The sequence below is a fragment of the Morone saxatilis genome, unplaced genomic scaffold, assembly GCF_004916995.1.
Source record: "Morone saxatilis isolate NCDOM2014 unplaced genomic scaffold, NCSU_SB_2.0 Contig20, whole genome shotgun sequence".
NCBI classification, from domain to species: Eukaryota; Metazoa; Chordata; class Actinopteri; family Moronidae; genus Morone; species Morone saxatilis.
In genome coordinates this window covers 23,798,344-23,823,795 of record NW_023339763.1, presented here as the reverse complement: position 1 = coordinate 23,823,795, position 25,452 = coordinate 23,798,344, and the positions used below count along the sequence as shown (strand labels likewise).

At 38.1% G+C, this 25,452-nt stretch overlaps 1 protein-coding gene across 2 annotated transcripts in view; it reads left to right on the top strand.

The window, feature by feature from the left end:
* The window catches only part of ntm (neurotrimin), a 430,254-nt gene extending 404,849 nt beyond the window's left edge, over nucleotides 1-25,405 (top strand). For both annotated transcript variants that reach the window (XM_035666619.1, XM_035666618.1), the window contains 5 exons: nucleotides 13,635-13,763; nucleotides 15,093-15,213; nucleotides 15,434-15,585; nucleotides 18,847-18,882; nucleotides 22,206-25,405. In XM_035666619.1, the coding sequence (XP_035522512.1) occupies nucleotides 13,635-13,763; nucleotides 15,093-15,213; nucleotides 15,434-15,585; nucleotides 18,847-18,882; nucleotides 22,206-22,306 (539 nt within the window). In that variant the 3' untranslated portion in view covers nucleotides 22,307-25,405. The remainder of the gene's footprint in view (nucleotides 1-13,634; nucleotides 13,764-15,092; nucleotides 15,214-15,433; nucleotides 15,586-18,846; nucleotides 18,883-22,205) is intronic.
* Nucleotides 25,406-25,452: the final 47 nt, after the last annotated feature.

Sequence of the window (25,452 nt, the reverse complement as noted above, 5' to 3'; positions counted from 1 at the left end):
AGGTGGGTGGTCATCTGCCTTGTCATCTGTGCAGCATGTATCAGTAACATAACCCTACAGTAACTTTGCTTGGTCCACCAGATGAGCATCAATAGTTACCCATGTTGCTGCACATTGTAAATTTGTGGTGTTCAATAAGTCAATGACATTGCCCACTCTGGTTTGAATGACATACAGCTTCTGGCAACCAATAAAACCTCATGTTTATTGAGTGTCTGTGAGTGTTTGAGCATATTGTTCAACTCTGTCTCAGATTTCTGGACTGCTGCTGTATGTCTAGCATACCAAGCTGAGGATGCATTACACTTCTTCTGGTATATTACCTTTAGACTGGAGGAAAACCTGCTAATAGGGTTGGGAAGATCTAGCACAAGGAGTTCTTGTAGGATACAAACATGTAGCCGCAGAATACTTGCTGTAGTATAGGTGTAATAGGTGTATAGTGTAGGCTGTAGTCTTGCATAACTAATATGGATGAGGGATGTTACCCTTAAAAGCATAACTGCCACTACTGTTCAAATATTGAGGACAAAAAGAACACTTCACTTTGGGTTTCAGTCGTGGCCCTCTGTTAAGTTTGATCAATCAAACTAGTTAAATAAATTAGAAATGTGGCTACAAATATACTTGGGTCTTAAAGGGTCATAAATCTAATAATCTGAACTTTAGGCCTTAAAATGTCTTAAAATGATAGAAAGATATTAAGTTCTTAAATATGGATTTGATGAATGAAATTTAAGTTACTTAATTTTGTATTGATCAACTACAAAAAGAAACCAACCAAAGAACCAATGTCGATTTTTTTTCATCTTCCACAGTATGGACGTAAAATAGGTCTTAAATAACATTCAGGTCTTAAAAAGTATTAAATTAAACCTGTTGAAACTGACAGAAACCCTGTTTACTGCAAGCTAATGTTTGTACGGTTAAAGTTGTAAACGGGAATGAGCTGACATTACAGCTCAACAGTTGTTGAGACTTGTCATTGTGACCCACAAATGTCAAAGTGCTGATAGTGCTTGAGGAAAAGTCAGGGGAGCACCAAAGTCATCAGGACTTAACTGGAACTGGTTCTCGATTCCCCTCCCTAGCAGCCATGCAATATTAGTGCACTCCACCAAAGACCTCAAATGCATTTAACATGTAGAACTCCAAGGTAAAAGATTGTCAGAAGCCTAGATTATGTACTGTACTGTCAGTGTACTGCATTGTCATATCTCTTTCTGTGCTTTGTCATCTCAGCCAGGGATAGACATCCAACCACTGCCTTTCCCATTAGACTGTGGATCCTGGGCTTCCAGCATGAAAAGATGCTGAAGACACCTGCTCATTGTCCTGTCACTTCATGAAAACATTGCAATAATTCATGGGTTATCCATAAAAATGTCATGGGGAGATGAAGGAGTGTAACATTCTTTCTCCTACAGTACTTGTGATCATTTTAAATCCCCATCAAAGTGTACTGTTTTGAAAGGCAAGCTTTAAAAGGAAAGGCTAATTTGTAACCATGTTTCCTGCATCGTATGACCAGCCCACTGCTGGTACTTTGGTGTAAAGATATGCGTGATGTTATCACCATTTTGGTTTGACATTTATCCCATGATCACATTCTGTTGTGTACTCATACTCATACCAGCAGAGAGTCAGAGGAGTGAGGACCGCTGACTCATTGAAAGGCAGTGATGCATTGTGTCTCTGGAGAATTTGAGCTTGCTGCTTCATGTGGATAAACATTAGTTTGTTCATTAGAATTAATGGACTCTTACTGGATTCTTTATGGTCCACCTTGCACCTTTGTTGCATGCTTTGAACCTTCAGAACATCAGTACTGTAAAGGTTCAGATCATTTTGGATGATCTGGAAGAAATGGAATATAATATTCATTTGTGTATAATAACCTGAAAATAAGAATTTTTTTTGCTACTTGAAAGAGCCCTTTTTATCTACATAGGGAGCAGGTCATCTTCTATTGAGGCCGCCTTGTTGAACTGACATGTTTCTGCCCAGAACGCTGGACCCTGGACCCCTAAACCATGATTGCATCTCGGATGTGGTCATTCAGAACATCTATTAACACTTTTGCCTTCAAAGATGATAAGATGGCACATCGTATGAACCAATTTGTCGCATGTTGTTATCATATGAGTTTGCAGTCATTGCATCATTACCTTGTACATCGATCCCACGTGATGGATTCATTATCCAAGGCTTGTTTTAATCACAAGTAGTCCAAGTTTTCTGTGTACCCATATTTAAACAATTAACTCTACTCTATGATGGCAGCCTTTTACCCTGCCTTTGGATGTGGCCGTTCATCTACTAAAACTTTTGCCTTCAAAGTTTATTGGATGGCATGTTGTGAGAACCTATTTGTCGTTTGTCTATTATATGAGTATGTGGCCATTGGTTGAAAGTTGACTCTCATTACCTTGTACACCCGTGAGCAGCATGCCATAGGCAGTAAGCCATGGGCAGTAAGCCACAGATCACGTCATTCTCCATCCAAAGCGATGGGGTCAGGATCCAAGGTTTGTTTTGATCACAGGTAGGGTCCACGTTTTTTCTGTCTGTCTATATTATTTGGCATGAGTACACCATAGGCTCTTTAGTACTCAGTACTGAAAACATTTATATCGCCAGTATAGTAATGAAATTGACGGAACTTGGTATCTCTGAAGGCCTAACCAATGATCTGAGCAGTGGTTCACTGATTTCAGTGGCCTGCTGATTGCCTGTATCTACTTTCTGTTACATTGCTATGATTAGGATTTTGACTGTGTCTAATGGACAGTGGAAGCTAAACTGGAAAGTGTGAGTGGTTCACACTGTTATCAAGGAAAAAATGAAGACAAATACAATATAACAGAACAGTTTACCAATGTTTGGATATCTGTTTGCTGGCATCATGTCTATAGAAATTGACACATTTATATGAAGTTAAATTTCATTGTTTTTCCATTTCAGTGCTCAGATGTTAAAAATGTGTAAAAATACTGCCTAATTAGGAAAAGCTGCCATTTTGCCTTATTATCACCAGATCAGCCAATCAATAGCCTGTGAAAGCAACACAGGATGTTTATCCCACTCCAATATGATCATGAACTGAACTGGATGAGTGTACCTAAAAAGGCTTTACAGCAGAGTGAGCAGTTTCATTGCTCTTTTCTATTTTTTTTTACTCTTATTTAGGCAAACAGTTAATTAGTGAGAGGACAGACAGAGGAGAGAAGGGTCTGACAGAATTGACTGCTGGGCCAGAGGGGGTAACACGTGTTTCCGAGGCATGGGACTGAACCACTCAGCTATCTCTGGGAACTATTATTGTGAAATCTCATTAACTGGATCCTGCTGCTGGTTTCATTGCTGCTTTAACTTCCTGACTCTGGTGTGCACATCAGAGCTGTTTTCTTGATGGCCGTCCTTAAGGTACCGTCTGTTATAATTGTCTATAAATACATTTTGATATGGGAGATATCAGATTGAGATTGAGAAAGCTGAGTCATCCATGGGCCAAATTATGAAGTTTAACTTCATCACATTTGGCTAAAAACTACACTTTTGACATAGACCTGTCTTTATATGGTGTGTGTGTGTGTATGTATTTCTATATATATATTTTTTACATGTATATATTTGCCGCTAATTGGTGACTGAATTTTCTCGCAGGTGTGAATGCGAGCAAGAATGGCTAGATTGCGCTAGCTGCATTTATAAAGGATGCCTTGGTGACTTACCGCCCTATCTTTCATGTTTTTTTACGGTGTGTTTTCCAATAGAGCAAACAGCTTTTAAACAAATAATTTATAGAGACAGTTCAGATCACATACTCTGATCTCTGCTGTGCATGTGTGCACTACGAGATAGCTGTAGAAGTGTGTGTTCCTGTGTTTGTGCGCCATGTGGCTGGAGCTTGCGCTTCAAGTTTTGTGCAACACCAAACTGATTGAGAATTATTATGTAAAACAAGCCATTTTTCAGAGCTGCAGCTCTGTTCAAAGGCATTCTTTATTCTTGGCTCATCATCTCAGCACTCTTCATGATCAAAATGTATGCCGTCGCTGGTGGCTTATGTTTATTTATCTGTTTAAAATCCATATCTGAGAGAGTACATTGAAATTCATAGTGAAGATCTTTTTTTGCAGGCACCAACAAAACTACAATTCAGGGATGTCTATTGGCTTTTAGTTTGGTGTGGGATGAAAATGTAAATAGACTAGTGTTAGCTTGAGAAGCTGTCATTTTGATTTTCCTCATGCAAGATCAAATACAACAGTGATTCAGTCTTTTTGTTTGGGTTTTCGTTTTTGGCTGTTTTTCTCTCAGATTGTTCAGTTTGAATGTGCTGAGCAATTTTTTTGTTACCTTTCTCTTATCAGTTTAATCTGCAGTATTTGAGTGACTGATAAGCAAGCTTGGTAAGAATACACAGAGTTACACTGCACAGTTGTCACCCTGACTCAGAGAGAGCGAGTGGCAGAGCAGAGCACAGAATGTCCCAGTACTTGTAGTCCAAACTTCTGTTCCAGTATCTCCCAGCTGCAGAGCAACTCTCCTCCAGCCTGGGGCCATTCAGTGTGAGCCCAGCTATTGCAAGCACTCCGGGGTGTTAAAAAGAGTGAATTAAATAAATAAAGATCCTGTGTGTCCGTGTGTGTGTGTGTGTGTGTGTGCATAAAGATTGATGATTTCAGGCTGAGGCCGGGGCTCTCACACAGCCGTGACCCAGCTCCCCCTCACCTTTGATAGATAGATGGCTTTAGGGGCTTGTGGTGGATCAAAAGTGATCCTCGGTATCTCCCACAGACTGCACAACCTGACTGCAAAGTTTGTCAGCCAAAGCGGCCAGCCGCTGCCCCGGTACATTAAGGCAGCCGGAATGAACATGCACATGATTGAATTTAGCCTAGGAGCAATAAAAGTTTTTCCAGATTTGCGCAGGCCTGGGTTGCTCGGAAAGATTCATTTGAAGTTGGAGTTGATGGAGTTAGTAGTGGTAATAGATTGGTCCCTCTTTCTCCCTTTTGAAGGTAAAAGTAATAACTTAAATACTGCAATACCATAAAAATGCCATTTTAGATGTTAATTGTTCAGTTTTCAGTTTGGCACCTTTAGTAGTTATTTTATAGACATTTGATTGTTGTTAATATTCCTCATAAATGTTTATTTTTTAGCAGGAAAGACACTATCTAATAGCCAACTGTAATATTATGGTTCACACACAGTGTTTATTTTACCCTGACAATTGTATCAGATTTGGAAGATTACCTTTAGTCTTCTTTTGCTAGAATTGGTATTTAACATGTTAAAGAATATTTAACTTTAAATATTCTTTAATAAAGTTATTTATTTAAGAAAGCTGCCTTCTGAGTACCTCCGCAGAGTCATACTAGTGCAAAACTGGTGCACAATTCACATTCAGAAAAAGGTCTATTTTCATTCCGTTTCAAAAATTCAAAATTTCCCCTTCTGAAATCAGAGGCTGATTTATATGACATTTTTGAAACTGATACTATCAGCAACAGAGGAGATACACCATTTTTATTTTAATACAGTCTGTATTTTAGGTTATTCTTTTATTTTTTTCTCTACTGCCACCCTCAGGACAAAATTAGCATTTTCATGCTAATGTTTCTCATTCCTCCCCATAAATCATATTGTGAAGTGCAGTGAAGGCCACAAGACACATTCCCGTTACGGGTCATAATGAGCTTTTAGACTTTTGATCTTACCTCTATTCTAATTCGAAACTTCTTCTAAACTATACAGATCATCACCTACGTGCGGCTATGTGTATTCCCCTGGAATTCAAAAATACCACCAGCCAAATTGAATCAACCTGTAGGCTCTGTGGAATGCTCATTTAAAAGACTACAGATTATTATTTAACTTGGCAGTGTTGAAAATTGTTGCCCTTACCTCCTGCAATGATAACCATCAGTTACTGCATTACAAGTAAATTTAAAGATTTTACCTGGGGTGCCCTGGTAGCACAACTGGAGGAGCGTGCACCCCATGTTCCATTCCAGCCTGCGGCCCTTGGCTGCATATTGCCCCCTCTTTCTCTCCCTGTTTCCTGTTTCTCTTAAGCTGTCTCTGTCCTATAAGGGCAAAACATGCCTGGACCTAACAGAGTTCCTACTGCACCTGTTGAGCTCAAACATCAGTTGGTACTGAGCTCTGTGTCAAAATCTAAATCTATAAGAGGGGTTTCATTTGCCGGGTTAGGGTTATGACTCTGGTTATGACCTCGAACTCCCCTATTAACTCAGGTCAGATCAGTGGAAACTGTCCTTTCACAAGGTCTTGTGGTGCCAGAGCACAAAGAGCTAAAATAGAATCCATTTAAGTTCTTCTAAAGGCGGTTGAATCGCTTAAATTACTACTTTAATGTCTCTCGAGTACAATGGACTTCAGTCTCATCCTCCCACTCTTTTCATATTTAGCATCAATAGGAAACAGCTTTATGTACATGATACAGATTTCTTTTCATTTTTGAAGCACCTGGAGAAACATGATAGCTGCTTTATAATAGTCTTAATGTAGTACTTTATCTTTATGAATTAGTTTATTTTTGTCACTCCCTTCTTCTGTCATAGGGTCACAGGGCATAAGATATAAATAATTCAGATTTTTACTAAATGTAACTGTAATCCGATTACATCTTTTTTCTGTAACTGTAATAAATTACAGTTTTTTCTACCCTGATTACGTAACTCAGTTACATGTAATCTGTTACCTCTGAAGCCTGTTCATTTGTACACAGCAGCCAGAGTAAGAGCCCTCGAGATCACATGGTCTGAAGCTTTAAGTTCTAAGTCATAAATTGAGCTACAGCACCTTTACTGACAATCCACATCCTCACACATCTGAGCCTTTGCCCTACATCTACTGCACATTACCCCTGTAAGACAGATTCAATCTATAATGTATCATCTTATATAATATACTGTGGGCTGTATGGTGGAAGTGCTATTAATGTTATATATTATAAATGATACTTTGACTATAAAGAGCGACCATTTTTATATCAGCTGGTAAGCTGTATGAGCATGTACACTATTAAATGCTGAATTATGAGTTTGGGATTCTTTTTATTATCTTTAGAAAATCCATAGATGCTTTAGGTACTAGCTACTTTCCATCTGCTGGGCAGATAGACTGACGCTTAAAACACAATAAGGACAAACACAAATATCAAAAGTTTCTTTTCATTAGTGATGTATAGACCAATCCTGCTTTATTTTACTGAATCAATTAATTGGATTGGGTTGTCAGCAGTTCTTTTTATCAGTGTGGAAGGAAATTGTTAAACTATCAAGAGGAGTGTATTCTGTTTAGTTTTTTTCATACAGCGTACAGGGGCAGAAACTGATGTGTGATTCATGCCTTCACATTCACTTACATACTGTACATTCTCCATAGCGTTATCGTTTACGTACACAGCTGCTGCTCCTATAGTAAATATCTGAAATACAAAAGGACTTGTGGCCTGAGCGATTAGTAGCAGTCACGGTTTTCATTTTTTCTTTGTATGCTCAAAAATATTCATGCTATTGACAGGTCAAATCTTAACCCTACTGTCACAACAGATTATCTTCGCTGGCAAACCTCTTCAATAGAAGCAAAGCTGCCTTATTGCATCGCGCTAATGCGCAGAACCCTGCGCTACTGTATTCCTATGATTCTTTTTATCTGCTCACCCCTTTTATGTTTGTTTCCTTTAAAGAGGATGATGCATCAAAGGAGGCCTGGCACATTAAGACATTTCATATGCTGAAGGCTGATAATCAGTGGAATTTTTTTTTATACATTTACCTCACGCAGCAGCAGCAGCGACAGAGGCACAGTTTAAGAGTCAAGCAGCAGTGCTGCAGCAGTCGGTTGCTCTCCGGCTTCATTGTCTTCTCGGACATCTTTTAAATAAGCATTCTTTCTCAGTGTTTGTCTGAGTAACAACAGCTTTGTTGCTTCTTCTCTGACATATTTCACTTTGACTACCTTTCCCTCAAGACAACATGGGTAACACAATCTCCACTCCCACTCTCTTTGGTTATGTGTTCTTTTCTGTCTGTTAGAACCTATCTGCCATCCTACTTCTATTTCTTCCTCTCCCACTGCTTGGAATTATCAATTTAAATCCTACCGCACCATATCCCCCTGCTCCCTCTCCTTAAATGCCTATATCCCTCAAGCATCTGCTCTCCAGTTTTTTTCCCTACCACCTCCAAAGTTGTTACTCTTGCCCTGCACACACATACCTTCCTCTCTTTCCATTTTCTACCCCATTTTCTTCTTTGCCCTTGAATTTGAGGATGGCATTTCAGGGACACAGAAAAGGTACATTATCTTCTGCCGGCCTCTCCCGAGACTTCCCTGCTTTCTTTGCTTTCTTCTTCTGACCACCTTCCTCCCGCCTGGTCTCCCCCGATGTCCTAACATGTCACTTTGAAGGCAGTGACAGGACACAGTACTATCTTACTAATGACTTGGTCACAAACCCAGCAGTCCTCTTTAATGAAGACTCACTTGTAGACTTACAGGCATTGTATACAATGTATAAACTCGTACAAAAAGAATCCCTCTCAATCATCACTGGAAGTGCGTGCAGTGTTTGTATCTGCAGAGACTCTCTGATTGTATTTGTTTTTTTTGTTGTGTGCGGGACTTTTCTGGGGCAGTGCACAGGACATGAGTTCAGGAGTGATCAAAGAACTGCAGGTCTGTGTAACAGTAACTGTTGAAGCTACATTTCAGCTGTATTCACACAAATCCAGAAATATGGCGCCTTCCTGCAGGGTTGTGTGGAGGTTTGGCCATGTTTATTTGTGCTGTGAAACGATCAGAAAAGTTTTATTTCTCTGATTCACTGCTTTGTTCTCGCTATCGTCTCTCCCTTTCCTCATTTAGCTCGACCTCGGTGGAGTCGGGGAGGAAGGGCCAACTTTGAATGGTGCATTTACAAACAGCAACGGACAGATCCTGCATAGCTTGCCCTAGGTGAAAACTTGAAGTAATTGTAAAATATCAGTAGTCATGCTTTTGTAAATACAATTTTTTGTGAACACATACCAATTAAAATAGAAGAACGCTATAACGAGGGGCTCGTGCATTTTTCAGAGCTTGGGTAGTGCTGTGTAGTGGGTACTGAAGTGTCCTGTGAACTCTTTGTTTCTGCTGAGGCAACATTTGTTCTCTCTCTAGCTCACACAAAGAGAAACATCGCTCTTTGGCACATGGTTTGTACTGTTTTCAACAGCTTCACTCGCAAAGTTGGGTGACTGGCGGTGAAACTGACAGCAGCAGCACGTGAAGAGGCAGAGAAGTGCAACCGTGAAGGGACAGACCAACGAGATAACAATAATTTATTGCTTTATTTATAATGCAGGATAATTTGACACAAACTGGTACTGGCTGAGACGCGAGATGAAATGAGATGATGGATTTGAAGGGTTGTAACCTCTGATCCTAAGCCAGCTGAGGCCTTGGAAGGTGGCGGAGCAGCATTGTGTATCCTGAAAGACAATAACATGATGATGATAGGGGGTGCTGTATGTTTTGGCAGGGAGGTCGTGATTTACTACAGAGTGGCCACAGGAAAAAATGCAAATGATGGGATTGGTTTAATGATTTGGGAGTAACAACAGAGAAAGAAGCAAACATATTGAGTGGTTTTTGAATACATTTGGGAAGAGTGTGGAGTGTAATGACTGCATAAGATGTCCAAAGGAAACATCCAAATATGTCCATGCCCTCTAAAATGGGTTTGGGCACAAAACGACGTGGTTGGGTTCAGGGAAACATTGTGGTGTTCTGTCATTGAGGTTAAGCGATCTTCGTCACCTAGGTTACAATAATAAACACGTTAAGGTCCGGGAAAGGTCATGGTTAAAAGAAACCAACATTGACTGAAGGGTTCAGAAAACAAACCGCCGTCTCTTGTTTGCATTGACAATGAGTTAATTTCTTAAGGTTTCTGACAAACACCAGGGTCACCTGCTGATCAAAAGAATCTGGATGAAGACAGTGTACTGATGTGTGCAGTAGGTGGGCGGGTGAAAGCCTGATAATTAAAACGATGATTAAATGACTATGAATAAATTATTCTTTCACTTATGCCGACTACAGACACATAGTTGATTTGAAAAGAATTTGGTCATGACATTATCATTCCTGAGCTGAGATGTCAGCTGCTTTAAAGTTCTCTGTATATTGAATGTATAATTGTCAAAAGTACTACATTTAAATGTTTGGTGGTAGAGTTGGGGTCCGATAATAGTGTAGCCTTGAATCCATTAAAATCTTTTCTGATTTTTTTTGTTTTGTTTCAAATCTCAACCTGAATGTGTGGATTTAGCCATTCATCTACCTTTCCCAACTTTTGCAAACTCTCAGGGTTTTCTTTTTCCAACAGCACAACATTGCTTACTGCCATAGGTGGAAGTAAAGAATTACAGCTACTCACATAACTGTAATTAAGTCATGTTTTTGGGTACTTTTTTGAGTCCCTGGTAACAAATTGGGCTGTTCCAATTGGACCGCAATTGGGTGATGCAAGGGGCCAATGAAAAAATGAGAAAGAAACACAGGCACAGGATTACTTAGTAATGTAACAGTACTTCTACTTGAGTACTTACTTTCAGTACTCTATCCACCACTGGTTACTGCGAAGGTAACACCCAACTCAATTGCCTCCTGACCTGAGAAATCCTGACACATCTAGTCTCTTTATGAATTCAGTTAATAAAGGACAGTTTAAATAACCATCCCACTAATCAAATGCATGACCTTAGCTATATACATATTTATACACTGCCTGTTTACCACCCAACCCTCAGGCAGGCTCAGAACCACCCACACGGACCAACAGGCTGAGAAACAGCTGTTACCCCAGCGCAATTCCTAGCTGCTGCTTATAACACAATAACTACAAATACTGTCAATATCCACATTTACCTACATATGCTGCAAAGTGGAGTGCATTTCTAGCAAACCAAATCTCCTTGTGTTACCAGATGAACCGGTAAAACCAGCTGTATATGCTGTAGATGTTTTTAAATACTGCCATACTGTTGCATAGCTGAAACAACTGCTGCAACTCCTTTGTTTGTTGTGCAATACAAACTTTATGAAATTTTTTTTTGAATAATGTCAGTGTTTAGTGTTTATACTATTATTACTACGTTGCAGTTTGCAGGCTAATTGGTTTTCTTATCAATACTGATAAGAAAACCGATTATTACACATTTTTGTATTTTTAAAGAAGTTTATAACCTGCAGTTTTTTACACACCTGAGGGTCAGAAAGCTTAAGATGTAGTGAGGAAAGATTGGTGATTTAATATTCCATAGCTCTTTTCTCACCAAATCTAACTGACATCACTATTGGTAACACAATAACAGTTCTGACTCTTCAAAGGTTCATTTATTTTCTTATTTATCATCATCATCATCAAAAACTTCAACGTACTTTCATAGAACATCAATCAATCCATCAATTAATTAGACTTTATTTGTAGAGCATTTTTCATACAAGCAAAACGTAACACAAAGTGCTTCACTCATTAAAACAAGACAGACAGACACTCACACACACACACACACACACACACACACACACAGTAACAAGTGTTTCTGTGAACAATAAAACATTAAATTAAGACACAAAGTGAGGAAAAGCTATCTCATCAAGTTGCAGTGAGGAAACAACCAAAGTCCATTTTTTAATTATTATTATTGTTACTTTGGATCCAATAACTCATAAGCTGTAATTTGACTACCCCAATAATTCATAATAATTGAAATTTCCCATTATCAGATGATTTATTTATGTTTATTATATGTTATATTCTGTGTTCCACTGACAGTAAAATAAGTCAAAATAAACCTATATAAAGGCCCAAAGATATACTGTGAAACCACCATAACCTTTGGTCATACCGCACAGGAAAATCTGCTGTGCTATAAAACAAGGCTTTGAACATCAGCAATGACAATTATTTTACAGTAATACAAGCATATATCCACAGCATTACTATTAATAGTAAGCATGTGTGAGGTATCTTTAAGCATTGTTTACAACTATTATTAACTTATTTTTGTATGTTTTTATGTATGTATTTGAGGTCATGACAGAGAAACATTGATTACGTGCTGCTTACACTGCTAATGTGAAGCGACCTGCCATAAAACTAATGCTTGATGCGAGGACTTTGAGAATGTGCGTCAGTTGACAGCCTCGTCTTGATTAACTCCCCTCAGAGGCTCGCTGCTCAGCTTTAACTGGCACTGCGGTCTCTATCGGCGAAATGTAGAAAGCCAAGCAGAAGGGAACAGAGCGGAACCCCGCACACCTGATACCCCTCGTCAGGTGATGGGTGTGTCAGCGAGGACTTCTCGCCGTCCCAGGTGCAATTCAGCAATGTGTCCAAACCCAGCAACGTGAATCCATGTGCAATTTATTACTGTCACCTACCAACATCTTGGGAGGAAGCTTGAAGTCAATTACGTTTTGTTCTTTACGTTGAGTGCTGTGTTAAGTGTCTCTGTCAAGCGTGTCAAATTGATACAAGAAAAAGTAGCAGGGCTGGCATTTTCCCCCGCTCATATTCTCATATCACAGCACTAGTCCTGTAAGTTTGCAGGCTTGAGCCACACACAAAAGAGCAGAATATGAACGTTCTGACACACAAGTGATATTGAGTGGGGGCGCTGAACAAAGCACTAATCACCACTGAGTGTTGTAGAAAAATGTCAGCAAGCTCAAGAACCCATCTTTGTAAGTATTGGAAGAAACAACAGAGGAGCATCAGAGACACAGACAGAATTGGGCACATGTCATGATATTTACTTGTGTTAGTTATGACACACATGTAGCTGTGTGAATTTTGCCTGTCATACCAGATCAGGGGGCTACAAGAATTAATAGGATCCGTCGCCACTCCTGCTGCTGCTGCCCAACCCAGATTTCTGTAATGGAGTTAGAACTGAATTTGTTTTGTTAACACCAAAATAGATTTGAATAAATGAAATAGCAGAATAAACATCCATCTACTACACTTACACAATTCAAATAGGCAGATAAATTGTTAATTGTTAGTGGCATGCAAAAAGGCTTTGACCACAACATGGCTTTAGAAAGACATACCGACCCCAAATAAGTGAATCGATTTACAATATATACACAATGAAGAGAATTACATTTAAACTGAGAACTCGGTGTGCCCAGTAAGGGAATATCTTCCAATTGCATAGGGGAGTATATATTTGTATATATATTATATATATACAAATATATGGGCATGTGTGTTTGCTTGTATGTAAATTAAAGATTTTGTTGTTAACTTTAGAGATGGATCCTCCACTTGTTGTTTATTTATTCGTTATTCTTATATTCATTTTTCTTTCTATAAAGTACAGGTTTTGTCCAGTTGACACATATGTATCATTTTTGTTTGTCTGTGTCCTTAAAAAGAAAGCCCACTAAAAACTTAATTAAAAAAATTATAATTAGCAATATCAACCCCTTCCTCCTCCCTCCGTGCACCAGTGTAATGATCACAGCTGTTTACTTGCTGCATTAACTCGGAATGACCATCTCCACTTCCTCCCACTTTGTGTGTGCGTGACCTTTCATAGGGGACCTGGCATCAGACGACGAGTACCTGGAAATCCCATCTATCTCCAGACAGAGAGCAGGGACGTACGAATGCACGGCCGTCAACGATATCGACACAGATGTGCAGACCATAGATGTCACTGTCAACTGTGAGTCCATTGCTTTGGCTGAAGAATTAAAAGAAAATATGTATTTGAAGGAACAGTGCTAAAACGATCAATTCGATTTATCAATAATCGGCAGAAAAAGGTACATCAGTTTTGTTGCTTATTATTTAAATCATTTATCAGCACAAAGCTGGATATTTTCTGGTTCCAGCTCCTCAGATTTGAGTGTTTGTTCTGTCAGTTAACCCATTAATGTCCACAGTTGAGTTTTGTAATTCCCTTTACAGCACTTAAAGTCCTAACTAGAATAGGGGTTGCTTTTTTATTTTCCATGAGAACACCTCCAGAACAATAGGTCAGGGACTTCAGGTCTTCATCATTTTTGATACACGCACATTCTGGACTGCAAAAAGTTTGAGTTCTATCAAATGACTGGTAGCTATAGATTTAAAATAATTTCAGTTAAGAGAAAGTTAACTTTGTCTACCAATTAAGACAAGATAAATATGTGAATTCAAACATTTAGAATTTAGTCTTGTGTAGCCGCATATCTTAACAGTTTCCACAGCAGATTTTGTGTTTCCAAATCTGGGTCACTAAATATAGTCTAATATAGTCATTAATAAATTACTTTCGAGGAATACTCAATATTTTGATCAAAAATAATCAAAAGATTCATGAGTTGTAGCCCTGTTAACAATAAAAATATTAGTGGTGGGCATTCAAATGTTTAAGTCTGCTGATTTAGATTTTAGAATGTAAATGTTGCAGCTTTACAAGAATGTATTTTCATGGATTCCTGCACACAGACCTAGAGAAAACTTCAATTTTTTAATTTTAATTAAATTTGGCATTTTCGTTCTTTTGCATTTTCTGTCCTATTGGAACTGTTGTCACACTGAATCAGATGTACTTTCTGGACGATGATGTGATCAACAGTTTACTATTAAACAGTGTGATTTTGACGTTTAACCAGGTTTTATATCTGATAATATTTATAGAGTAAATGATTGACTGAAAATTAAACTGCAACGATTTCGATAATCGATTTATCATTTAACAAATTGTTCAAGCATAGAAGGAGAACATCATCGAGATACAATTTCTCAATTACGATGTGCTACTTCTCTATTACTGATCTGATAGAAAACTGAGCATCTTAGCCTTTCTGACTGATTCACCACTGTCAGAAATATTGTACATAAATTGAACTCCTATTCCTGTTTACTTGTGGTCACGGTGTAGATCACAGCTATGCATCCAAATCTTCTGAAGAGGAGCGAAAGCTGTGACCCCTCCCCTGATATCCTTGACTTGCACTGCCTTGTAGTCCTGATCGCAGGGCTCTCATGTGTTTGTGCTTGCTTGTAGATGCTCCAACTGTGTCAGAGGGCAGAGATGTTGGAGTGACTCTGGGCCAAAGAGGAGTGCTGGAGTGTGAGGCCGATGCGGTGCCTGAGGCAGACTTCGAGTGGTATAAAGATGACAGAAGGTAATGGGTTTCACATTTGCATTTTATGTTGGCAAGTGGAAGAAGTGTGTGTGTGTGTGTGTTTACTGCCATTATTTTTTACAGTTATTGACAATTATTGATTAGCTGCCAATCATACTGGCCCTCATTACTGAAAATTGCCCCTTATCATTAATTCAATTATTATTCTCAGCTGTAGTTGTAAACACTGTCTCTCTTTCTCTTTTTCTCTCCCATCCAGGATCTTTAATGGATTTGATAGCATGGAAATTGTGAATAGCGGCTCGTTGTCGAAGCTGATGTTTTTTAATGTGTCTGACAGCGAATACGGCAACTACACTTGCGTCGCCATCAACAAGCTTGGGAGCTCAAATACAAGCTTCCTTCTGTATGGTGAGTACAGGCATCTGTTACATTTATTTTTTTTTGCACAGAACAGGAAGTAAAACTAAAGACACAGCCATAGTGTATCTGCTTAGTGTATGTTTCAATTAAAGTAATAACCCGTAATAACAAACTTTTTTCATACTTTTCTCCACTTTTTTTAAACATAGAAATGTCCCTGCATTGCACGGAAAGTAATGAATTCACATGCAGACAACTGCAGCATGTGTAGATTAAATATACAAAGACAATTTTATTTGATTTCTACACCTACGTGATTACGATGACATAGATCTGTGCTCACAGATCGCTGGGTTCAGACTGCTATTGTATTATGAGAACTGTGTATCAAGATTGCGCCCAGTTAATTCTGATTGATCAAAAGTTGACAGGCTGACCTCCTGCTGGCTCCCCAGATAGGTAAGAGACATAAAAACAGTTTACCGATACTGCTCCTGGATACTGGATACTGTGACTGGATCATTTTTATTGGACCTGATGGCACAAATTCTGCTAATATCAAGAGTAATTTGTGAGGCTCATTTTTTTTTTGGAGAATGCGGATTGTGCATGGGCAAAAAAGTGTTTAGCCCCTTTGAGACATATACCTGCTGATTTGAATGATTTCTTTCAGCTCAGATCAAAGTTACATAGTCACTGACTGTCGTTTGTTCACTTTCATTCTCAGCTGAGTGACACAATAGCGACTCATTATGCAGTGACTCAGACGTACATTCAGTCTGTTGTTGGTTCAAACTTTTACAGTCAGGTCACCACAAAATTAGACCACAGTTCTGTCTAATAAAGTTAATAACTCAGAAGTAGGGTAGATACACTTGAAATATTTAGTTTTCTGATATTGTATCGATTCTTAAAAACACTTTATCAAAAAAAATTTCAAAGTTACGTGCAGTGGTACATTTTGTGTTATGTTAAAATCCCTGACTGCTAGATAGCAGTGTTGTAATCTATCTTTTCAGCTCCAGCACTCAGATTGCACAAAAAGTAAAGCTATGATGAAGGATGTCATAGGGACTGTGATAAATACAAATGTAGATCATATAAAGTAAACTTTTTTAACTCAGATTTTATGCATTTAGTTGTGTGTTCTTTATACTATGACAGTTTTCCTAAAATCCAATTGCCAAAATGGAATATATTGCCTTGCTTACAGTATGGTAATATTTCAATATATTGAATTGTAACCACGGTATTAGGATACATATCATATTACCAGATTCCACCCAATACACAGCCCTATTCAGCAGCCAACTATTTGCAACATTACGATTGTTTTTGTGGCTTTTGTTGACTTTTAATATGCTTTTGACAAGGATGCAATGTACTGTGTACGACAGCTGAACTGACAAGGAGCACACAGTCACCAGCAAGCTCCACTGCTAAAAGTTACCGCTGTGACAATAATGACTAATATCATCAATTAATGATTCTTGTAGTGGGTCTAGCTTGAGGATCTAATATTGATATCATATATTGTTAATACTACACATACAGTATGATAATCTTCTGTCAGTAATCAAGCACCTCTTAAATCATTTCTGTTTCCTTCTGATCTGGATTTGTGGTTCACAGTTTTTTCAAAAAATAAAATGAATACAACAAAAGTTAAAGTTTATTTGACTTTTAGCATTATTTTTTAAATTTTTCCACAGACATCATAATAATATTGTTAATGTAAATTATTTGGCCAATCATGTAGTGAACATATGATATTATGATATTATGATATAGATATCGTGGTTTGAGCATGTACTGAACACCACTAAGCATGTTTAAATAACATCTTTTTAGGTCATACCTGTAACAGTTTGGTAAATCGTGAAACAATATGGCAGGTCTGAACTAAATGCTATTTGAGTAACATAAGCGTATAAAGCATAGCAGTATAAAGTAAAAAATGAGTGAGAGTATGTCAAGCAGTTTAAAAAAACAGAAAACACTGTGGCCAGTGTTACATTGTTGAGATTCTTCTCTTATCAGACGTCTACAGCAAGTACAGGAGTCCCAACTTAATGTCTAGTCATTCTATGGCTGGCACTAGTATACTTCACAAAAAGACAACAAATTCTCTAATAAATGATAAAATGTAAAATTTAGGAAGTGAGGAAGTGGCAAGCATCCGTTGCACTCAAAACAAGTTTTAGATTGAACCAGTGATACAGCATGTCAGAGAACAGAAAACACACAAGCATTGTGTATACTTCTGTATACGTCCTGTCATGTCTGAATGAAGTTGCATGGAACATTAACGCAAAAGATACTTGTCTGAATGACAAAAGCCATCACTTTACTAGATTCTTAAAGCTAGCAATGTTGCATAGTCCATGTCAGGAAGGGGCCTTTTTGAGCCAGTGGGAGTCACATTACCTGCAATTCCAACTGCCTCCACTACACAATCTCACAAACTGGCATTGGCCCTGGGCAACACATTCTCACAACCAACTTGTCAAATATGGCCGCTTGGTCAGTGGCCCAGTGCTTCAAACTAGCCTGTATGTATCCCTCTATTTAAATATACAACACCTGTTTAGACTTTCAAAATAAATCTTTCCGGGAAACATATCACATTTAAAACAGTCGCAGTTTGGTTAGGTTGGGGCATATAAACTATTTGGATAGGTTTAGGAAAAGATCATGGTTTGGGTTAAAATGAGTATGTTATGTAATGTAGCGTTAGACTTCAATTAGGCTGAAGTCAGCATAGACACAGGACACTAACAGCGTCCTCCTGGGTAACAATCCTGCCTTTGTTTGACCATCCATGACCATTGGATTTTATTGCTCTTTACACTTCGTGAGTATGTACTTTGACAGCACATTAAAACATTACACTAGACACATCTGCCTAAAAATTAAGCTAAAGGAGCACCTACAGTGTCATAGTTTGAAGCGTACGGCGACTGACCAAGCTGCCGTATTTGACGAGGGCTTCCTTAAAGACAAAAACTTTCACCAAACGTATCAATAAAGAATTTTGCGGATTATTACTTTATCAACACTTAGTGGTTGTCAGAGTTAAAATACTGCAGTGTTTCAGCTTTGAAATTGACTTTTTACACAACCTGTACTTTGATGAATGGCTGTTGGCATTATTATCAGTTTGAACATTCAAGTACGTAAATGTTCAGTCAGACTGTAAAAGTCAATTTAGCAGCCTACTTTTCATGCTTTTCACAAGTGTGTGCCAATGATGCGTTGCTGTTCTGTTTCCGATATGTTGCTCTGTTCCATTTTGTTCCCCTGGTGTAGTGGTAATTGAACCCACTAGCTCAACGCTATTGCAAGGTTAGTATTCTGCACTAGCATGCACTATAACTGTCATGGATCGAAAGTATTAACTGCATGCTGGCACATGACGAACATTGCCATTTTCACAAACTAGAAGTTAGGCAACATTTGACAAGAAGAGACAAATCACTTCTGGGCTTTTTGATCATGTCAAAATTGCATCGTAAAAATTGTAATGACTCTTTGTTCTCTTCATGAACATGACATGTTAAAGCTGTTGTGTGGTGGGCAGCATCTTTGAAGACGAGGGATGACAATGCAAACCACACAAATGTCATGTAAATCTTTGTGAAAATGGTCATTGCTGCCTGTTCTGTTAACCGTGTTTCATCTTTCTCCTCTGCAAACCTAACTGCCTCTCTATGTGTGACATGGCTTCACTTTGATTTTTGCATGCTGTTTTTTTCCACTGTAAGTATTCATCATCTTTCATTATCATCATTTGTGCTTGTGTGATTGTTTGTACCTCTAGGTATTGTATTTCAACTGTACATCCTACATGTGGAAATGGTGAAAGCAAACACAGACAGTAGCAGAACCTCACAAGTCTTGTATCTGCAAATAATGATAAAAAGCAAGTGGTAGCGATAGCGCAGAGATAAACACCTCATACATTCTGTCATTTAATGTGTCCTTGGGACTGGTGGTTGCAGCATCTTGTAAGCAAACCCACTCCATTAACACAATTGTATTAATAGCTTTGATTTTGACTAAGGGTGAACGTCATTATTCTAATTAGCCATATGCAGGATTAGGGATAATCCACTGTGGCAGAGTAATTGGATAGATGCCCCAAAGGAAACTCTGGTGAACTCATGAAAATCCAAAGGAAATAAGTAGTCATTGTGTTACAAGCTTCAAAGTTAAAATTTGTCCTCAATCCTCAAACAATGCATCTATTTAGATGGAACTTGCCTCATCCCTGAAAAGAGCATGATGAAAATGTGATGTATTTGAGTTTGTATTATATCGTTAGCTTCCTGGGAATTTCATACAGCGCTTCTAAAAGCTTTTCAAACATTGTAACACTTCGTAATACTAGAATACTACAGCTGACATTTTATTACAAGTTACTGAAACTTTAGTTAAAACTAAGGTAAATAATAGAAAGCACGTGTCTCCATTATGCATCTGAATGTGCAGAGGTTGTAGCTTGATAAATAAGAATCAGGTTAACCATTTTTATTAGATACAGTAAATGAAGCTAGAAAGATTGATTCTATCCACATCAGATTATTTCTCAAAATGCATGCTGAAATGCTGAAAAATATACCTCCAACACATGTGCTATCTCACTGTATGTACTCCACATATTTTACATTATATAAATGTATTATATATATTATATATTGTATTTTTACTGGACAAATTTGTGTGAAGAATTTGTATTAAATCTGCTGACAGTTACAACTGACCCAAGCAAACCTGGAAGTCAAACCATCATTTTACCAAAATCCTGGGTTTTTTTTTTTTAAAGCAGTTCCCAGTATTAAGGATGCCCTTGTTGAAGATAGAATGACCTTCTTTAAGCAATAGATGCTGAGCAATGTTCTGCTTTAATCCCTTTAAACCTTAGTGTAGCATTTGATACTGCAGACCATGTCATTTTGATCATCACACTCAAAAGCAGGTGTTATCTGCAGCACTAAATGTAGTTAACCTACCTCCCTAATGGAAGCTTTTACTGTATGTATTAGTGTAATTTAATGTGTACTTAGTAGTTAATTAGTTTCTTGCTCTGGATTCTTGCTTTCATCCACAACTACAATTCCTAAACTGAAATATTCTGCTATGTCTGAGTATTCAAACATGAAGCTGGTCAGTTATGTAATGATTGTACTGGAAGTGTCTTTACTTTAGCAAGAATACATACATACAGAATAAATCACAAAACAAAACAAAACCTCTTAAGTATCTGAAATGAACCAATTTAACCGATATAAATACATTTGGCTCCATTTGCTAAATAATGCAATAATAGTGATCAATATATTTTAGCAGCATAGATTGAAAACAAAGAAGGCACCAGGATAGAACCCTGAGGTACTCCATGCCACTGTCTATGTTTTGCATCGGCATCAGATGGCATTGTTTTAAGTTGTTGCTAGACTTTTGCTGTGCTAGTTGGATGTCCTTCTTAACACTGTTTCCTAGAAGTTACATAAAACAACTACTCTGTTCTATCAATTACACTTTGTGGGGAAACATAATTGCCCCCTGGATTATGTTTACTGGCAATGTTTGGATGGTAGGGGTTTAAAGTTCAGGATTCTGATACCAGAGACAGGGGTTCACATCCTGAGTCCCACGTATGGTAAGGTTTAGGCAACGAAAGCCCTTTATTTATGGTTAGGGAGACATCACAGTTTTGGTTTTAGCTCGTCAAATCTTGTGGTTAAAGTCACTGTTGACTTTTTCAGTAATTAATTAGTACTATTATAGACCACAATCTTTCCCTAACCATAACTGAGTGCCTAAACACAACCACAAAAAACATGCTTGAGTTGCAATGAACAGATACCGATATTGTCAGAAAACAAATGGAATATGTTGCCAGTGAACATTTTCAACATTCATTAACATCAACCCACATTATTAAATTCCACCAGTCTGTCTGGTCTTTAAAGTGAATTGAGTTTTGCAGATACATTCCGTTTGAACATTTTGCAATTTGGCAGATATGTTCAATAAAAATGTTGACTATTTACAGAATGTTGATTAAAAAATGTAATCCAGGACTCATTATGTTTCTCTCAAAATGTTTTTGCTGTTGTAAATTAGTTGTATTTAAATCTTCCCAGGAGACAGGGTAACTTCATCCACAGATTCAATAACAGCTTTTATAAGTCACAGTCAGGGCTGAGTGCACAACATCAATTACTTTTTATTTCAGTAAAAACAAACTCATTTTGCCAATGTGAAATGCCACCACACCTGTAATCACTATGGCCCCTTTTTCTAAGATGGGATACTATGGGAAAATGATTCTACACATTCTGTGTAGGCGAGTGATTTGAGTGGATTGGGGCTCCCCAGTAATTGTAAACAATGAGCAGATATCACTAATTAATTAATTATGTACACTGGTTTGCATGTAGAAAATACAGAGTGAAGTACTCACCTTGTGTTTTCATACAAACAAAACTACAAGTTTGCACTGTAAAAGTCACACATTCAGTGTCATGCCAGAAGGGGATTAATATAACAGATAGGAAGTTTATTTAATAACTGACCTCCAGTAGTGCCAACACAAAGGAAAAAACATCTTCAGAGGTGAAACTTACTATGGTGTTTTTTTCCCCCTTCTTTTCCCCCGTCAGGACCGAGAGCAGTTCAGGATGGCAGCGGCGGCGCGATGGGAGTGCACTCACACACCTGTCTCCTCTTCATAGTGTTTCTGCCGTTCCTGCTCAGATTTTGAAGAGGAATGGATTTGACACAAATATTTTGTGTGTGTGTGTGTGTGTGTGTGTGTGAGTGATTGAGTGTGTGTTCTTTTTTTTCTCAACCGGAACCATAAACTGATGCACAGTGAGTGCATGAGGTATCCTGCTATGTAATGATGTTGACCCACTAAATAAGTACGTAACAAACGTTTCTGTTGGGTTTTTTTAGATTTCAAGGATGTAACAAATGTTTCACATTTTAATTGAATTATGTTGGATATTTTTCTCTCTAAATTATATTATTCTGATCGTCTCTTTTTATGTATATGTCTCGGGAAAAAAATGATTTTTTAAATGTGGTGTCTCTTATTCAAATTGATTTGTCATAATTTTTAACCACATTGCATATTCATCTCAACTCCAGGAAAAGGCAAATTTACAGCAAGTACGAGAGGTGAATGTTAAATACCTCAAAGTCAAACCGAGACAGTGAAGCAGAAGGAATTTAGGTTACCCTGAGGCTGAAAGCCTGGTATTATCATATTTTAATGTATAATAATTATCATTCAGTCTGGTTGTTGAAAGCAGAATTGTTTTCGACCTTCAAGTATTTTTGTTCTCAGCATTATAGTGATATACTTGCAGTTGTGTTATGCTAATCTTTTAATTTTATTTTGTCAGTTATGTTTAGTTTTAAATATTTTTGAGAAGGGAACATATAAAGTTGTAATTATTTAGAACAATATCATGTTTTATGTCTCTGTTTTTTTTCTTTACCAGTACAGTTGTACACAAAAATGGTGTCAAGAATAATTATGTTATAATTAAGTAGTAAAAATGGAGGGAAAGTGTACTCCACTTGTGTGGAGTCGTTGTCTGACTTAAGTAATGGAAATGTATTCATGCTGTTGCTACTTGTTTGAGCATTATGCCATTTCCACACGACACAGTTATTTGAGAAAAATGTTCCTGTTCATGTTCCAAACCAGCACTGGCAGGTTAGAGACCACTCAGTAAAATCATAAGATCATAGAAAGTATTACACTTTTTGCATGTATTTAAACACCAGTAACCCAAAGACCTTAGCAGTTTATACAGGACCATACTTCATAGAATTTCCGTTTTCTAGTATAAACACCAACAAACAAAACACATTGACACTTGTTCCATGATATTGTCTTTTCACAAAAAAGAGTTCAATATGGGTTAAACGTGGGGTAATTTGGAAAGAATTCTAAAATCATATACCTAAACCAAAATACAGTATGTGGTTTATGCCTGTGAAATGCTCATCTGAACATGACTCCAGCTCTTATTACAAACGAAAGAATTGCAATCTTAATGTTTAGTATGCTAGCCAATTGACCCTTCCTAAGTCCCACCCCTTTATTTTTTCTGTGCTCCAATAACAGCAAGCCTGGGTCAGAACCCCGGTCAACTTTCTCCTTCACTTCTACTTAGCTACTTAGATATGCTATGTGCTAGGCTCATCTAAGTTCAAAAGACAACCACATTTTGAATATGTGTATATATATATATATAGAGAGAGACAGAGAGAGAGAGTCTGCAATATATCGCTTTTATCTTTTAACCTCTTCAAAACTTGAAGACTTTTCAGCATAGATTTTCTCTTTTACGTACACATCAGAGGTTCTGACTGAGGCTTGCCTAACTGTTATTGGAGCACCGAGCAAAAAAGGGTCAGTTGCAATAACCAAGACTGATCACAGGTCCGAGGAAAAAGGCTACAACTGTTTCTTTTCTCTTGTCTATATAGCTTGCAGTATCAGAAAAGGCAGGATATGTGCAAAATTAAGAAAATCATATCTCTGAGTTTTATAATGGAGAAAGATGAGCACACATGAGTGCCACTGGCGTTTTGAGAGGTGGACAACAGACGACAGACTCCGTTACCTTATTTGGTTGTGAGCGTGATGAAGAATTTATGCAACAATCAGAAGCCTCTTACAAAGCGGCAGCAAGAATTAAAGTCAGTAAATTTATCTCCTTTCACGTCTGTTGTGTTGGCAAACTATTCACACCAACTGCCAGACCTCACTCAGGTTCCCCCCAGCAGTGAAAAACAGCATGTGACAGTGAGAAAAAGCGAAATTCAGTGTTAGGCCACTGGTTCTGTAATGTGGAAGGGAGTTTTTAGGCATCATGCCTCTCTTGCAGAATGCATCACTATTTGCGTGTGTGGACGTGCAAACACAAGCATCTATTGACTGTTGGTTTTCTTGTGTGCCGTACAAAAGGATTTGTAGGATTCCATTAACAGAACATCAAACAAGAGCAGTGAAAATAAACAAATTAGTGTGTTTCTGTGTAGTGGTGGGGCACTGATTGAGTGTGCTGTCATGTATGGTTATTTTAAAATTAGTGTGAGCTAGTCAACACTGAGCAGGCCCAAAAGGAAACGAGTCACAGAACCGTTGATCTCTGTTCTGTTCAAGTCCCTCTTTTCTTGTGTTAAGAGATCTTTTTTTCCCCGGCCTGTCTTAGCTCTGGTGAGGTCAGAGTCCATCATCCACACACATCCACTCATATTTTCTTCAAACTCCGCCCCTTTTTGGCTCATGGGGATAACAAGGTTTTTGCTCCTCAATGTGAAAAAAGAACCAATACCTAAATGAAAACAGCATGAAAAACAGATAGGGCCATTACTGAAATTGATCAGGGTAATCATCAGCGGAATCTGACAGGCTAATCACAGTTTGTTTTTACAGATGAAACAGAGAGAGAGAGAGAGAGAGAGAGAGACTGAGACAGACAGACACTGCAGACTATTACTCATCTCCAGCACAGTGGTGTTTAGAAATTACATGCTAATTATTCCTTCCTGGCTTGAAGGATGGCACCACTGATCTCACGTCTGTTTTACCCAGTCATTGTGCCACAAGATTAACCGCATTTGAGATGAAGTGAAGTCAGATCACCTCCCAAGGAGGTCTGTGCTGGGACCCCTTCAGAAGGGTCTGCATGAAACGGTTATTAATATGTACAAACTAGCCTCATTGCTTTGACTTCACTTGAAAGGTCGAAAAGAGGTTTAATGTGACGTGCTTAAAGCTGCAGTAGCTAATTTCTATAAGAATATTTTTTGCCAAACTTTCACTGTATCCTGACAGTAGTACATGAGACAGATAATCTGTGAAAAAATCTAGTTCTTCTGGCACCT